The sequence below is a fragment of the Lithobates pipiens genome, unplaced genomic scaffold (genome assembly GCF_037356315.1).
Source record: "Lithobates pipiens isolate NorthernLeopardFrog02 unplaced genomic scaffold, aLitPip1_a1.2 Scaffold_13, whole genome shotgun sequence".
NCBI classification, from domain to species: Eukaryota; Metazoa; Chordata; class Amphibia; order Anura; family Ranidae; genus Lithobates; species Lithobates pipiens.
The window spans coordinates 506059435-506078108 of NW_027507718.1; the positions used below are offsets into that span (position 1 = coordinate 506059435).

The 18674-nt window shown below is 45.9% G+C and overlaps 1 protein-coding gene across 1 annotated transcript in view; it reads left to right on the forward strand.

Moving 5' to 3' along the window:
• Positions 1–18674, forward strand: part of DNAAF9 (dynein axonemal assembly factor 9) — a 199675-nt gene that overhangs the window by 117094 nt on the left and 63907 nt on the right. The window contains exons 23-27 of the mRNA XM_077478035.1: positions 4449–4540; positions 7026–7127; positions 14517–14634; positions 16576–16664; positions 17659–17817. Coding sequence (XP_077334161.1) covers positions 4449–4540; positions 7026–7127; positions 14517–14634; positions 16576–16664; positions 17659–17817 — 560 coding nt within the window. The remainder of the gene's footprint in view (positions 1–4448; positions 4541–7025; positions 7128–14516; positions 14635–16575; positions 16665–17658; positions 17818–18674) is intronic.

Genomic DNA, 18674 nt, shown 5'->3' on the forward strand with positions numbered 1-18674 from the left:
AGGCATGCATGTATGTCCGTATTTCATCCGGAAATGGATGGATGAAATACGGACATACTGTCCGCATGTGTGAAAGGGGCCTAAGACCTTGCAAGTGCAAAATGATACTAATAATAAAAATGAATATACCACGCTAAGTGCCACAAATGTTAAATATCACATTTGAGTGCCACAAAGATTAGATAGATATCACATTTGAAACCTGGTGCTTTTTTAAAAAAATCTACAGAAAGTCCCATACAGAAGATTTGTTGCAAGCATCAGTAAACTTGAAGCAATAAAAAGTTCCAAATTCCAATTAAAGTGCTCGGGCTCTACAAAGTGGGTATGAATCCGTGTTTGATATGTGCTTACAGGACAGTGCCCCCACATGGATGTGAACTCACTCCTCCAAATGAACCAACTATTTCTAGTTTGGTCAAACACACATGTGGGGCAGTCCCTGTGGATTTTCTGTGGGCTGATGCGTTTCGGGATCGATACTTCATAATATGACTGGATATGATAAATAGGGGCTTATTCCTCTATATACTAGCGTTGTTTGGGGTAGATGTTCCTCATGCAAATGACAGAAAAATATACATAACAAAACAGTGTTACACTTCCTAAATAACTCCCAATAAATCATTAAATAAGAATATGTGATTAACTTGCAATATACTGAGTGCACAATCAAAAATTCATATTCCCTAACTGGGAATAGTGAAAAATACACAATAATGAAATATACGTGTTCCCTGTGGAATAGTGAACAGTAAGAGCCCATTCACACAGGGGCAACACGACTTGTATTCGACTTGAGTCAGGCAACTTGGACACGACTTGAGTTAAGATCACAGCGCGACTTGGGACGACTTCAAAACGACTTGTGATGACTTCAAGCCCGACTTGGGACGACTTACAAGTCGCCCCAGGCCAGGCGACTTTTGCCGAGGCCAAGCAGAGAATGAGCTCAAGGGGAACTCCACGGCAAATTTCTGAAAAAAATTTGGCGTGGGTTCCCCCTCCGAGAGCATACCAGGCCCTTAGGTCTGGTATGGATTCCAAGGGGAACCCCCTACGCCGAAAAAACGGCGTGGGGGTCCCCCCCAGATCCACACCAGACCCTTATCCGAGCACGCTACCCGGCCGGCCAGGAAAGGGGGTGGGGACGAGCGGGCGCCCCCCCCCCTCCTGAGCCGTACCAGGCCGCGTGCCCTCAACATGGGGGGGTGCCTTGGGGGAGGGGGGGCGTGCGGCCCCCCCACCCCAAAGCACCTTGTCCCCATGTCGATGAGGACAAGGGCCTCTTCCCGACAACCCTGGCCGTTGGTTGTCGGGGTCTGCGGGCGGGGGGCTTATCGGAATCCGGGAGCCCCCTTTAATAAGGGGGCCCCCGGATACCGGCCCCCCACCCTATGTGAATGAGTATGGGGTACAGTGTACCCCTACCCATTCACCTGTGGAAAAAAAGTACAAAAAAAAACACAACACAGGGAAAAAATATTTTATTGCACAGCTCCGGGGGTCTTCCGTCTTCGGGGATCTTCTCGCCGGACTCCTCCGCTATCTTCTTGTAGCTCTTTTGCTAGCGGAGGAGTCCGGCTTTCTTCCTCCCCGCCGCCGGCCTCTTCTCCCGACTTCGGGGGTCTTGTCCCCCTCTTCGGTTCTTCTGCCGGGCCACCGCGCCTTCTTATAGCTCTTTTGCAGGCGGTGGCCCGGTCTTCTGCTGCTGCCGCCGCCTGTTCTTCTTCTTCTTCTTCTTCTTCTTCTCCAGGAGATGTTGACACGACGCTCTCTCCGGCCACAATGCCAGGGACGCGCTCCGCTGCCACTTATATAGGGACAATGGGGCGGTGTCACATGGGTTGATGTCACATGGGTTGGTCACATGGGTTGATGTCACATGGTAAGGGGGCGGGGTCACCATGTGACATCAACCCATGTGACATCAACCCATGTGACACCGCCCCATTGTCCCTATATAAGTGGCAGCGGAGCGCGTCCCTGGCATTGTGGCAGGAGAGAGCGTCGTGTCAACATCTCCTGGAGAAGAAGAAGAAGAAGAACGGGCAGCGGCAGCAGCAGAAGACCGGGCCACCGCCTGCAAAAGAGCTATAAGAAGGCGCGGTGGCCCGGCAGAAGAACCGAAGAGGGGGACAAGACCCCCGAAGTCGGGAGAAGAGGCCGGCGGCGGGGAGGAAGAAAGCCGGACTCCTCCGCTAGCAAAAGAGCTACAAGAAGATAGCGGAGGAGTCCGGCGAGAAGACCCCCGAAGACGGAAGACCCCCGGAGCTGTGCAATAAAATATTTTTTCCCTGTGTTGTGTTTTTTTTTTTTTGTACTTTTTTTTCCACAGGTGAATGGGTAGGGGTACATTGTACCCCATACTCATTCACATAGGGTGGGGGGCCGGTATCCGGGGGCCCCCTTATTAAAGGGGGCTCCCGGATTCCGATAAGCCCCCCGCCCGCAGACCCCGACAACCAACGGCCAGGGTTGTCGGGAAGAGGCCCTTGTCCTCATCAACATGGGGACAAGGTGCTTTGGGGTGGGGGGGCCGCACGCCCCCCCTCCCCCAAGGCACCCCCCCATGTTGAGGGCACGCGGCCTGGTACGGCTCAGGAGGGGGGGGGGGGCGCCCGCTCGTCCCCACCCCCTTTCCTGGCCGGCCGGGTAGCGTGCTCGGATAAGGGTCTGGTGTGGATCTGGGGGGGACCCCCACGCCGTTTTTTCGGCGTAGGGGGTTCCCCTTGGAATCCATACCAGACCTAAGGGCCTGGTATGCTCTCGGAGGGGGAACCCACGCCAAATTTTTTTCAGAAATTTGCCGTGGAGTTCCCCCTTCAGAGCTAATAATTCTGTCAAAGTCGCCTCCGTATAGACGGAGATCCGACTTGGAGGCGATCTCCATTGAAATCAATGGGTACCGGTCGCCTACAAGTCGGATAGAAGTAGTACAGGAACCTTTTCTGAAGTCGGAGCGACTTCAGTAGTGTGCATTAAGACGGCTCTCATTCACTTACATTGCTTTTTAAATGTTGTCCGACCTGAGGCGACTTGGGGCGACCTGAAGTCGGATCAGGAGTTGCCCCTGTGTGAATGGGCTCTAAAGATAAAGTCCACACACTCAAAAAATTTATAATAAATAGAATAAAATAAGAGTCCAAATGCACAAAAATAATCCTCGGGGTCTTCTGCACAAAAAACGCACAACACACCACCAGTGCATTAACGTTGGTAATGCAAGTGCTCTCCAACCACCTCAATATCCTAGCCCTTCTATCCTCACATTCTTACCCCTGTTTCACCAGAAGGTCAGAAAAAGCAGGTTCCCCCTCTGGGATATAAACAGATCAGCTGGGTCATGGAACTCCTATTTCTTCCATGCCGCCTCCGGCTGATTGGATGGATACCAGCCAGTACAGATTTCCTCAATGGGTTCCGGTGCACATGGGAATAGAAAAGGCAAAATCTAGTGCTCTCTATATATCAAAATGGTTTATTTCTCATTAAAACGTTACTCACAAATGCAGCACTTAACCGCTTCCCGACTGGCGCATGACAATGTACGTCGGCAGAATGGCACGGACAGGCAAATTGGCATTTAAAATCGCCTCCGTGCCATCACGTGCGCACCGCCGGCGGCACGTGCCGGTCGGGACCCCCGTGAGTCTGACCGTGGTTCCAGTGGACTCGATCACCGCGGGGGATACCCGCGATTGTCTCATGGGGAAGCTGAATGGGGAGATGCGGAAGTAAACAGCATCTCCCTGTTCTGCCTAGCAACAAGTGACACTGATCTCTGCTTCCTGTGATTGGAGCAGAGATCAGTGTTCACTAACACACAGCCACGCCCCCCCCACAGTTAGTAACGTGCCCCTAGGACGCGCTTAACCCCTACACTGCCACCCAGGGGCCAAGCCGCGGCTCCGTGTCTGAATTGACACACAGAGCAGCGACTCGGTTCGGGTGCCCCCATAACAAGCTGCTTGCTTTGGAAGCCTTCGGCAGGAGCCCTGGCGAAGAATCCAAAAAGAGGAGAATCTGGGCTGCTCTGTGCAAAAACACTACACAGAGCAGGTAAGTATGACATGTTTGTTCTTTTTAAACAAAAAGAAAAAAAGTGGAGTAATTAAAGCTTCATGTGCACTTAGAAGTTCAGTCTTTAAAATTCCAATATTCAGTTTACCATCACTACCCAATGCAAAGTGAAGCCAGAATCAGAGGGGTGCACAGAAAAGCATTTTCTTGCTGGTATAGGGAATATTTTTTAGACAACAGATTCAAATGGTAGGCTTTTTTTTTCTTTTTTTTATCTTTTTTTTCTTTTTTTTTCTTTATAGATCTGCCACATGATCATTCTCTAATTCATAAACGCCTGTTTCTGATAGAACCTGAGTTTCCTTATTATGCTGTTAATTGCCATTGAGTAACACCTTTTTTTTATCTTGTGTGACTCCATTTAGGTACTGAAACATTGGCAGCAGAACTCTGAGGATTCTGGAGTGTCCCTACAAGTGATTCAGGAGCACCAGTTCTCCGAGGAGCAAAGAAAAATGTAATTGCCATGTCTTATTTACTACTTCCACTTCTGTCCTCGCTGTGGCCTACACGGGAGGTTTTTATTTGAGGATTTACCAAAAAAAAAAGATTTCGGTATCAGCAGCTTAAACTATTGCGTGATCACATTGAAGCTGAGAGCTGATACTGGACACTGCAGAAGAAATGCAGAAATGCTAAACGGTGCGCCTGCATTCTTTGTTATTTAACCACTTGCCAACCAGGCTTTTTCTGGCACTTTTTGTTTACAAGTGTAAATCAATATTTTTTGCTAGAAAAGTACTTATAACCCCCAAACATTATACATTTTTTTTATCAGAGACCCTGGGAATAAAATGGCGATCGTTGCAATTTTTTATGTCACAAGGCATTTGCACAGTGGTTTTGCAAACACAATTTTTTGGGGAAAAAAATACACTTTAATGAATTAAAAACAAATACCCCAATTTTTTTGTATTATGTGGGCGATAATATTAAAGCGGAGTTCCACCCAAAAATGGAACTTCTGCTTTAAGGGAAGGTGACCTACTACATTTGGCATGTCATTTTTTTTTTTTTGGGGGGGGGGGGGGGCGGGGGGATACCCTCTTTTTTAAAGGATTCCAGCACCCACTTCCTCTCGACGCAGGAAGGGAGATCACCTCTGCCCCCTCCCTCTCGGCAATCATCTGGTAAACGTCACAGGTCCCAGATGATTGCCCGGTCAATCACGGCGCACCATGTGGCTCGCTCATGCGCAGTACGTTTCAGCCAGGCACCCCAAAGTTACAATGCTGGCACTGCAGAGAGGATGGGGAGAGGAGCGAAGCAGAGCTTCGTTCACATCACTGGATCATGATACAGGTGAATGTCAGATTGTTAAAAGTCAGCAGCTACACTTTTTTGACTTTTAAATGGGTGGAACTCCGCTTTTCTGTACAATTTCCAAACTCATATACTGCTGGAGTGAAAAATATAATATAATAGTGCAAGTATAAGGGTAAATGGCGTTGCCTATATAATGAAAGCACTTGTTAGGTGCTATGCGCCTCTATAGTGACTAATAAAACTGCATACACGAATAGTGCAATCCTAATAAATTACTATTATAAATAATTATGTGCATATACCAGTGGTGCAAACCTCACTAGGTTGCCAAATAAATATGAACTTGATATGAATAAATGTTTAAAAGTGATACATAAACTGTGATACTCCAATACCAAAAATGCAAGTATATAAAAAAGAAATAAATGTATATATACAAAATGGCCTGGTCATTAAGGGGGTAAATCTTCCGGTCCTTAAGTGGTTAATCAGGATGCATGATTTTCTCTGTTGTTTAAACCATGAAGAGTCATGTACAGCACTCTGCTAACCCCTCTGCCAGCCATGATCTGCCTACATTCTATAAACAAGCAGAAAGACCCAGTGATTAGTTCTCAAGGCCTAAAATAAGTTGTGCAATGAAAACAAAACGGTTTTAACCACTTCAGCCCCGGAAGGATTTACCCCCTTCCTGACCAGAGCACTTTTTACGATTCAGCACTACGTCGCTTTAACTGACAATTGTGCGGTTGTGCGTTGTTGCACCCAAACAAATTTGCCGTCCTTTTTTTCCCACAAATAGAGCTTTATTTTGGTGTTATTTGATCACCTCTGCGTTTTTTGTTTTTGTTTTTCGCTATAAATAAAAAAGAGCGAGAATTTTGAGAAAAAAAACAATTTTTTTTTTTGCTATAATAAATATCCCCCCAAAAAAACATTTTTTTTCCCTCCGTTTAGGCCGATATGTATTCTTCTACATATTTTTGGTGTGTTTATTGATTGGTTTGCGCAAAAGTTCTAGCGTCTAAAAAATAGGGGATACTAGTAATGGCGGTGAACTGCAATTTTTAACGTGACTGCAACATTATGGCGCAAACGTCGGACAATTTTGACACATTTTTGGGACCATTGGCATTAATACAGCGATCAATGCTATAAAATTTTATTGATTACTGTAAAAATGCCAGTGAAGGGGTTAACCACTAGGGGGCGGGGAGGGGTTAAGTTTGTCCTGGGGAGTGTTTCTAACTGTCTGGGGGATGGGCTAGCAGTGACACGACACTGATCGTTGCTCCCGATGACAGGGAGCAGATGATCAGTGTCCTGTCACTAGGCAGAAGATTTTGTTTACATCGGTATCTCCTCGTTCTTCAGCTCATGACACGATCGCGGGTATCCCCGCGCCAATTGAGTCCGCGGGCACGGTCACCGAGCTCGCGGCAGGCGCGCACACGCATGCATGGCGGGAAATGCAAAGTAACGTACGGGTAGGTTACTTTGCCCAGCCGTTCCATTCTGCCGACGTATATATATGCCGACATAGGTCGGCAAGGGGTTAATTGACAGATTTTATTGATGATAATGATGGTGGTGGAGACCAGGAAAGGCAAAATATAGGTAGATTAAACTTTAACTGTTGGATGTAATTGTACATTTTTTTTTTTTTTTTTTTTTAGTTACTTGAACATACAGAATCTGTATGAGACGTTATCCTTTCCTTCAACAGAAAGATGGAGTCTGAGGAAGAAGATATCCACTAACCTGCCAGATCTGGAAAGGTGAGCTGTAAACCAATTCAGTCCCTGTCCTTGTATTATATTTAGATTTATATATGATTATATATATATATATATATATATATATATATATATATATATATATATATATATATATATATAATATATAGTTTTTTTTTTTTTTTTTGAGTTAAAGAATTTTAGCTCTGCCCTATATTATTGATTTCAGATGTTTGGACCGGACCAAGTGCTGGCTCGCTGTATATAGTGTAAGGCCCCTTTCACTTGCTCAGTGGGGGGTTCGCTCTACTGATCCCCGCTGAGCAGGCGGATGACAGAGCAGACACGGACACAGTACCACTCTCCTTTATGGGGCAATTGGATATAAATGGACCACCTGTCAGTTTCCATCCAATCCGCCGGATGGATAGGGAATAGGACCACCATATGTCTGTTTTTATCGAACGGGATTGGATGGCGGCAGGTGTGAGTGGACATCTGCCGTTTCATAGCAGAGACTGGATCCTGTGTGACAGGGGCCTAACTTTCTATCTTGGGCGCAGTGCAGGAGTAAAAAGTAATATATATACGCCGAGGCGGGGTCCGGTGATACGCCGAGGCGGGGTCCGGTGATGCAGTGGATAATGCGCGTCTGCTGATGTGTGTTGTGCTGCAATTCGTTGTACCAACTTATCTCTGAATTTTTTAAATATACATATAATATATATATATATATATATATATATATATATATATATATATATATATATATATATATATATATTAGTATTATTTTCAATGTTCAACTGTATCTTATGGCCCTACTGCTTTCTTCTCAACCCATATTTTATCTTTGTAACTGACTCATTCACACTACCATTGTCTTAAGCCCCCATACACACTATTAGATTTTCTGCAGATTTTTGTCTTCAGATTTACCAAAACCATATAATATGAGGTCAAACCTCTAAGTGTTTCAATTTGTATGCAATCAGGGAGGCTCTTGCACTACTTGGTTTTGGTAAATCTGAAGACAAAAATCTGCAGAAAATCTTATAGTGTGTATGGGGCCATACACTGATCGGCCATCGTACTGATCGGCCATAACATTATGACCACCCACCTAATATTGAGTAGGTCCCCGCCAGAACAACCCTGACCCCTAGAGGCATGAACACCACTAGACCTCTGAAGATATACTGTGGTATCTGGCACCAAGCCATCAGTAGCAGGTCTTTCAAGTCCTGTAAATTGTGAGGTGGGGCCTCCACGGATCACACTTGTTTTTCCAGCACGTCCCACAGATACTCCATTGGATTGAGTTCTGGAGAATTTGGAGGCCAAGTCAACACCTAAAACTCTTTGGGTTCCTCAAACTATTCTTGAATTAATCAGACCAGGTCACCTTCTTCCATTGCTCCGTGGTCCAATTCTGCTGCTCACATGCCCATTGTAGGCACTCTTGGCTGTGGACATGGGTCAGCATGGGAACCCTGACCGGTCTTTGGCTACGCTGCCCCATACACAACGAACTGTGATGTAGTGCGTGTTTTGGTGTTTTGACACCTTTCTATCAGAACCAACAATAAAGTGGAAGTCCAGTCAAAAATGAAAAAATTGTTCTTTTAATTATACATAAAATATCTTTATCTTTGATATTATTCATTTTCTGTATAGCTGATTGGCAAGCTTAGAAAGTCTAATCAAACTAGACAATCAGCTTCTTCTTGTTCTTCAGGGACAACCTTATTTCCCATTATCGGAATACTTTGGTGCGACTTTTGATGCGACGTTGATCCAGAGGGTATAAAGTTGGATCAAAGCTGCACTCAATTGCACGCTAAATTTCACAGCTTTGGAGTCGCACTAGTGGAAACGTAGACTAAGTTTTGACTTTGAGTGCAGCTTTGATCCAACCTTACACTCTCTGGATCAAAGTCGCATCAAAGCATTGCAAGTACCCTTTCAAAGTCGCATTGATGGGAGCGGGTGCCATTGAAATCAATGGGCTGTGACTTGTCATGCAACGTTATAGGGCCAAAGTCGCATGACAAGTCACACTAGTGGAAACAGAGCCTTAGTATGGTTGCCTGTACTATGATCATTGTAGAGTGTGAGCTGAGACCCCAGAGCACGTCCAGCCGCACTGACAGTCTCCCCCCCCCCTTTCCAGCTTCCTTCTCCTGTTGCACAGCTATACGCCCCCTCCCCTGTGAGGATGAGTCTTTATTTCTTCCTTTTCTCATGAATTAGGTACAGTGATGGCGAAACTTGGCACCCCAGATGTTTTGGAACTACATTTGCCATGATGCTCATGCACTCTGCAGTGTAGTTGAGCATCATGGGAAATGTAGTTCCAAAACATCTGAGGTGCCAAGGTTCGACCATCACTGAATTAGGATGTACAATGCATCCTTACTGATGAGAGAACACTGGGCGGGAACCTATGATCAGCTCCTCCCATCCAGTATATGCCCACTGGCTAGCTACCCAGGAACAGTGTTCCTCCCTCTCAGTGATGTCACTAGCTTTCAGTAGCCACACCCACTGGCTGCTCTTAGACTCAGAAGGAAGATTTGAAGTCATGTGTGGGCACTGGATACTGCCAAATAAAGATAGAAAAACTGGGATTTTTTTTTTTCATTTTGAGACATAAGACTGAACTTGGCTCACATTAATGATTGCAGGGGAGAATTTAAGTATTAGGATGGACTTCCATTTTAAGTTTTTCATCAATTTCAGCTACGTTAGCTCTTCTATTGGATCAGATTACACAGGCCAGTCTTCGCTGCCCACATGCATCAATGAGCCTTGGCCAACCATGACCATGTTGCCGGGCCACCAGTTTTCCTTCCTTGGACCACTTTTGGTCGGTCCTGACCCCTGCAGAACATGCCACAAGCGCTGCAGTTTTGGAGTTGCTCTGACCCGTCGTCTAGCCATTAGAATTTGTTCCTTGTTAAAGTCACGGAAATCCTTACTCTTGTCCATTTTTTTTCTGCTTTCAACACATCAACTTCAGGGACAACATGTTCACTTGATTCCTAATATATCCCACTCACTTTCAGATGTCATTGTAACAAAATGATCAATATTATTCACTTGACCGGTCAGTGGTCGTAATGGCTGATGGGTGTATATAGATGTAGAGCACTTTTCCAATCACATATAAATGCTAACACGACCTGGCACTAGCAAGCTGCGGAATCTATCCCTACCATCAGGAGCTCTGGTGCTTAGACCCCACGCCTCGGGCCTGCCAGGGGGATCTGCTTGTGTATTGATCCTGCTGCTTTCTGTGTAAACCTTCCCACTCCTATAACTACAAATCTCTATACCGATCCCTGACCATCAGTCACTGCGCAGTCATATCTGTGATCCTGATTGGTGTACTTGTTTTGTTTCAGTTACTCATTGGATTGCTGACAGCCAGTCAACTAGCATTTTCAAGGCAATCCACGTATTTTTGTGTGTTGGTTCCCTATAAAGTATTTCAGCTAAAGATAAAATACATATATCACAGTTCAAGAATTTATATTTCTGTCTGTCCAGTTCTGGCATTAAAACAGCACAGCCAGCCTGGATGAAGGATGGTTACTCTCGGATGACATCGCATCCTTTGGCCTTCACTCATCTCTGATTGGGCCTAGGTGGGTTAAATGTTTTAGGAGGTGGGTCTCGGGTGGGGATGTGATGCTGATTGGAGAAAAGTCAATGTAGCACCAGTATTTAACCACTTGCTTACTGGGCACTTAAACCCCCCTCAGTCCCAGACCAATTTTCAGCTTTCAGCGCTGATGCACTTTGAATGACAATTGCGCCGGCATACAACACTGTACCCAAATGAAATTTTTATCATTTTTTTTCCCACAAATAGAGCTTTCTTTTGGTGGTATTTAATTACAGCTGGGAGTTTTATTTTTTGCTAAACAAACAAAAAAAGTTGCAAAAAATAAAATAAAATCATGTTTAATAGTTTGTTATAAAATTTTGCAAACGGGTCATTTTTCTCCTTCATTGAAGTGCGCTGATGAGGCGGCACTGATAGGCTGCACTGGTGGGCACTGATGGGCTGCATTGGTGGGCACTGATGGGCTGCATTGGTGGGCACTGATGGGCTGCATTGGTGGGCACTGATGGGCTGCATTGGTGGGCACTGATGGGCTGCATTGGTGGGCACTGATGGGCTGCATTGGTGGGCACTGATGGGCTGCATTGGTGGGCACTGATGGGCTGCATTGGTGGGCACTGATGGGCTGCATTGGTGGGCACTGATGGGCTGCACTGGTGGGCACTGATGGGCTGCACTGGTGGGCACTGATGGGCTGCACTGGTGGGCACTGATGGGCTGCACTGGTGGGCACTGATGGGCTGCACTGGTGGGCACTGATGGGCTGCACTGGTGGGCACTGATGGGCTGCACTGGTGGGCACTGATAGGCATAGTTAAGGCGGCACAGATGAGGCGGCACTGATGGGCAAAGATGGGCACATAAGATGGCACGGATGGGTGGCACAGATGGGTGGCACGGATGGGCACTGATGGGCACTGATAGGTGGCTCTGATAGGTGGCACTGCTGGGCGGCACTGCTGGGCACTGGTAGATGACACTGATGGGCACGGATATGTGGCACTGGGGTGCAGCACCTTTGTTAAGGCAGATTGTGGGCACTGCTGGGTGGCACTGTGGGCACTGCTGGGTGGCACTGTGGGCACTGCTGGGTGGCACTGACGGGGGGCACTTACTTTTTTTAATGTGGCACTTGCAGGGGGCAGGTGGGCACTGGCAGGGGGCAGGTGGGCACTAGCAGGGCTGGCCGTGATCGGGACTGATGTCCCGATAACGGCCGCCGATGATCGGCTTTTTTTTTCTCCTCGCGCTGACAGCGCGAGGAGGAATAATAGCCAATTACCGGCTCCGTTATATCACATGATCAGCTGTCATTGGCTGACAGCTGATCACGTGATAAGGGGTCGGGATCAACCCCTTGCACGGATCGGTGATCAGGCGAGTCTCGTAGACTTGCCGATCACAGAGCGCGCCGTACGCGCCCCTCAGGGGGCGCGCAGGCCGCTCGTGCAGGGGATGACGTCAATAGACGTAGTCCCGGAAAAGGAGATCCGCGCTGTAGCCGTCATTTGACTATAGCGCGGATCTCAAGTGGTTAAAAAAGGGCTAAAATACATCCCTGGGAATTACAGACCAGTTAGCCTAACATCAATAGTATGCAAGCTCTTGGAGGGGGTGATAAGGGACTATATACAAGATTTTAGTAATGAAAACTGTATCAGCAGTAATTAGCATGGATTGATGAAGAATCGTTCTTGCCAAAGCAATCTATTGACCTTCTATGAGGAGGTGAGTTGCCATCTAGATAAATGAAGGCCAGTAGACGTGGTGTATCTGCATTTTTGCAAAAGCATTTGACAGTTCCCCATAAATGTTTACTGTAAAAACTAAGGTCCTTGGCATGGACCATAGGGTGAGTACATGGATTGAAACTGGCTACAAGGGATAGTTCGGAGGGTGGTGATAAATGAGGGGTTCTGTGCTGGGACCAATCCTATTTAATTTATTCATAAACCACCTGGAGGACGATACTAAGCTAAGCAGGGCAATAACTTGTGGAAACCTTGCAAGAAGCTCTGAGCAAATTAATGGGGTGGGCAACTACATGGCAAATGAGGTTTAATGTGGAAAAATGTAAAATAATGCATTTGGGTGACAAAAATATGAATGAAATCTATACACTGGGGGGAGAACCTCTGGGGGAATCTAGGATGGAAAAGGACCTGGGGGTCCTAGTAGATGATAGGCTCAGCAATGACGTGCAATGCCAAGCTGCTGCTAAAAAAGCAAACAGAATATTGGCATTAAAAAGGGGATCAACTCCAGAGATAAAACGATAATTCTCCCGCTCTACAAGACTCTGGTCCGGCCGCACCTGGAATATGCTGTCCAGTTCTGGGCCCCAGTCCTCAGGAAGGATGTACTGGAAATGGAGCGAGTACAAAGAAGGGCAACAAAGCTAATAAAGGATCTGGAGGATATTAGTTATGAGGAAAGGTTGCGAGTACTGACCTTATTCTCTCTGGAGAAGAGACGCTTGAGAGGGGATATGATTTCAATATACAAATACCGTACTGGTGACCCCACAATAAGGATAAAACTTTTTTGTGGAAGGGAATTTAATAAGACTCGTGGCCACTTGTTAAAATTAGAAGAAAAGAGGTATACCTTAAACTGCGTTGAGGGTTCTTTACTGTAAGAGTGGCAAGGATGTGGAATTCCCTTGCACAGGCGGTGGTCTCAGCGAGGGGCATCGATATTTTAAATAAACTAGATAAATTAGATAAGCGCCTGAATAACCACAACATACAGGAATATACAATGTAATACTGACCTATAATCACACACATAGGTTGGACTTGTGTCTTTTTTCAACCTCATCTACTATGTAACTATGTGACATCATCAGAATGCGGCCTTCCTACATGCATCCTGTGTACAGAGCGGGGACAGGCTCCTGGAGCCAGCACCCAGCAAGCCCACATTGCTACACAGGGGCTACAGCAGCAGCTTTGGAGCAGTGATATTTTTGGGGTGATTTACCAGCCAGCCCAGAGACACAACTTTTCTCTGATTCAATAAAAGAAAGCAGCCTGGTTACCACCACAACCCCAGCGCACCTTCTGACTTTACTGGCTACATGCTTGTTTAGGTCAGTGGCTTAGACAGTATGGAAAGGTGGAGCGCTAACTGGTGATTTCCTATACAATACATGCTGATCCTTGTCTTGTCTTCTTTGCTGTGAGTGCAATACAATCTTATTCTGTTAAATTATTTAAATGACTGCACCATGAGACCGTTCTTTCCTCTCCCTCTCTATATGGCGCAACTGGAGCTTTAAATATGCTATCTATATATCGGGGGCAGATCCAGAGTCTAGTCTCAGGAGGGCCAATGCCAGAAAATACTTTTTTGCGGGCAATTTATCAGGGAAATGGCGCTTAAATCATCCCGGCACCATGGTTAATATGGTGTCAGGATGATTGAAGCGCATTATTTCTATTATTACATTGTAATATAAAATAAAATGGTTCAACTCGCCATAATGCAGAATCAGTGGGAGCCCTGAGCATGTCACTTGCCACCGTTGCCTGCCACCAAATGCAGATTGCTACTTGCCACATCACCTGTCACTAGATACAGATTGTCACCTGACACACACACACACACACACACACACACACACACACACACACACACACACACACACACACACACACACACACACACACACACACACACACACACACACACACACACACACACTGTTATGGGGACATTAGATGTAAGGGGGCACTGTGATAGCAGTATTTATTTGGACTGAATATTCAGCATTAACCATTGATGTTTGACTTTTCCAGCTTTTTCCAACACCTTGCCGTGAGCAGTGTGGGCTGTGAGCTGGTGCCAAGGGCACATCTACCAGCATTGCTGCAGCATCCTGAGACCATCACTGGGAGCCAAGCACAGAATGATAAGGTACACAGCTGTGCCCTCCTGCAGATCTCCAAGAGTGCATCCACTAATCTATGACTCGGTGGGGGATATTTTATATAAGGGGGCACTCTGATGAGATCATTTAATGTAAGTAGGCACTCAGATGGGGACATCTGATGTAAGAGGGGCACTCTGCATTTGATGTAAAGACTCTGATGGGATTATTTCATGTAAATGGGCTCTCTGACGGAACAGTTGATGGAAGTTGGCACTCTGATGGGGTCATTTGATGTAGGTTGGCACTTTGGGTCATTTGATGTAAGTGGGGACTCCAATGGGGTCATGTGATGTAGGGGGGCACTCTGATGGGGAGATTCGATGTAAGTAGGGACTCTGATGGGGGCATTTGATATAAGGGAGCACTCTAATAAGGGCATTTGATATGTGTTGGCACTCTCATGGGGGCATTTGATATGTGTTGGCACTCTCATGGGGTAATTTCATGTAAGTAGGCACTCAGATGGGGACATTTGATGTAGGGGTCACTCTGATGGGGACAGTTGATATAAGGGGCATTGGGATGTGGACATTTTATGTAAGGGGTTCTCTGATGTTGACATTTGATGTAAGGATGCAGTCCGATGGGGGCATTTTATGTAGGTGGGCACTCCGATGGGGTCATTTGATGTAAGTAGGGACTCCGATGGGGTCATTTGATGTAAGTAGGGACTCCGATGGGGTCATTTGATGTAAGTAGGGACTCTGATGGGGTCATTTGATGTAAGGGAGCACTCTGATGAGCATTTAATGTAAGGGAGCATTGTGATGGGGACCTTTGATGGAAGTGGGGAATCTTATGGGGATATTTGATGTAGGGGGGACACTCTGATGGGGGACATTTGATGTAAAGGAGCACACTGATGGGGTAATTTTATGTAGGTGGGCACTCCGATGGGGTCATTTGATGTAAGTAGGGACTCCGGTGGGGTTATTTTATGTAGGGGGGCACTCTGATGGGGGGCATTTGCTGTAAGGGGGCACTCTGATGGGGGCATTTGATGTTAGGGGGCACTCTGATGGAGGGGCATTTGATGTAAGGGGGCACTCTGATGGGGACATGTAAGGGGGACACTGATGGGTACGTTTTATGTAAGGGGGGGCTCTCTGATAGGGACGTTTGATGTAAGGGGGGCACTCTGATGAGCATTTAATGTAAGGGAGCACTCTGATGCGGACCTTTGATACAAATGGGGATTCTTATGGGGGCATTTGATGTAAGGAGGTGTTCTGATGGCGACATTTGATGTAAGTAGGGAATCTAATGGGGATATTTGATGTAGGGGTCACTCTGATGTAAACATTTTATGCAAGGGCCAGTGTAATTAGGACAGTTGATTTAAAGGGACACTTTGATAGGGAATTCTGATGCAAGAGAGCACTCTCATATGAGCAGTAATCTGAGGAGGGACTGATGGAGACCCTGATGTAAGAGAAGAGGTCACTTTGATGGGAACATCTGATGTAAGTGAGGACATCTGATATAAGATATAGGTTCTTTTTAATTATCCTAACCCAATTACAGTCTAATATACAAATGTTCCCCGTTCACTCCTGCACCGCCTCTGCACTATCTGTCAGACGTTATTTCCAAGCTGTGACTTGTGGTACTGAAGCTCTGAGTGAACAGGGAATACTGGTTCTCTGTCACTATTTACATTATGCCCCCTGACTTTCTTTTACTGTGGAGGATCAGGGGTAAGTACCCCCCCCCCCCCATATATAATCAGTTACCTCTTACAGTGCAGGTACAACCCCACTACGGAGGGGGACTTTTAGCTTTCCTGGATTTCAACTTAAATATTTAATTATTTTTTTTAATTTAACATTTTAAATTTAATTTAACTATAGCTCAATGTTGTTATGATTTAAAGTATGTTTTCTCATCCTTCTTCATTTTAATATAAATCCATCAATCTGTTGTAGGTGGCCATTACTATTATCACCGGGCTCCCTGGTAGTCACTGCAATGACCTTTGTGATTTTCTTGTGTCCTTCCAAAAGGAGTACGGGAGGTAAGTGACTTTTCTTATATATGGCCTTAGGTGTTTGTTTTCTGGATATGATACATGTGCGGCTACAGATCAGTCATCTGAGGAGCTCCAGGAAGTGGGGGGGGGGGGGGGGGGGGGGTTCTCTAAAGTCAGGGAAATCCACACTACTATCCAGCATTGTCTAGCTCTTTCCTCCCCAGTCTTACTTTCCATGGCCTGCCACCCATTTCATTCATTAGATCTCAGTTCTATCGATCGTAAAGGCTCAGCATCACATGTAGGTTGTCTTTATGCAATTACAGCCTGCCCAGGAATACCCGCTCCTCCAGACTAACATCCGTGCATCAAGCCACTGTTTCCATCAGGGCTGAGGGCTCTTGAGAGGAGTATTGAGTCAGGGTGCTGCAATGTTTTCAGGAAGCTATGTACATTACAGCACCTTGCCAACCCCCTCCAGCAGCCATGATCTGCCTGCATTGCATAGAGAAGCACATGAACTCGGTGATGATGTCGCTGCGTCTGAAATAACATATGTAATCAACACCAAGGTTTTATGTAAAAATGTCATTAGCATGTTGACTAGGGGTGGGGAGGGAGGAACTGGGTAAAACAAAAGAAAATAAGCAGATTAAATATGCTTTAAATATCACCCGTCGGCTCAAGTGTGCCAGTATAAAAATATGGATCTTGTAAATTTCTGCAAGATTTTAGCAGTCTTTACCTAGGTTTAGAGCTCCTTGAAGCTTATGATAGGCTTTCCTGAGCTATGAATGTTTTAAAACCTCAGGCATTCTACACTGGCGTTAGTGTTGCTTTTGCATTTGGCTGTGCTTTATAGACTGCCCACTAGGTGGAGCTGTTCTACTGTTTTTGTTTTTGTTTTCCTTTTATTCCCCCGTCAGTATAAAAAAAGGAACACCCATGGCTCTCCTGATCCCTGGAGGGCAATTATGAGTTGCTGTTTGCATGCTGCATATTTATATACTGTATCTCAACTTTTGTTTTTATCCCCCAGGTGGATGGTGTATCGGCAGCCTAGTGATGGCACGGAGGAGTTCAGCAAGGCACAGTTTCAGAGATTCCTCTCCAGTGTGCTGGAAGCACAGCGCAATCGCAGCGTCCGTCAGGCTGTGTATTCCCGGAAGAAGATAAGACTTCTCGTTGTCTTAGAGGGGTGAGGATAGCTCGGTTATAAATACTGGACACAAATCTTTTCTTGATATTCCTTTTTTTTTCCCCCTGAAACTTCCAGATAAGCCGGTTTATTTTACTTATCTTCATTTAACGACTTGCCAACCACGCTATAGCCGAATGATGCGTACAGCGCGGCTGACTTGTTCTGGGACATTGTCATATGACGACATGCTGTGATCACGCCCACTGCGGGGCGCAGGTGGTGCGCTCTGTAATTAGTGTCCAGGAGACACTGCTGATTAAAAATTGAGGTAAAGACCCAATCTGCGGCTCTTTACCATGTAATCCAATCACAGATGTAAACAGAAGCCAGTTATTGGGACGCAGTTCCTCATGCTGACTGCATGTGGAGAGGAGAAGAGACCGGATAACCAACTTCTCTAAAAGGGACATGTACACTGATAATTGGTGCAGTCCCAACAGTCCCCACCAGTGCTGCCCATCAGTACCTCCTTATTGTGTCACCCATCAGTGCCACCTATCAGTGCCCAGCAATGCAGCCTATCGGCACACATCAGTGAAAGATAAAAAATGACCTGTTTGCAAAATATGAAAAATATTTTTGTTTTGTTTTTCCAAATTTTCAGTTTTTATTTGTTTATTTAGCAAAAGTAAAAAAAAAACCCAGTACTGATTAATCGCCTCAATCCCGCCCATTAGTCATATGACGTGACAGACTTTGAGTGGGTATATCTGAATGATGCCTGTAGCTACAAACATCATTCAGACATTGCCGTTTTCACCCAGCGATTCCCTATACCATAAGAACGATCATAGCAGCTGTTCTGCCGCTTGATCGTTTTTATGGGAGGCAAGAGCGGACGTCCCCCCCCCCCC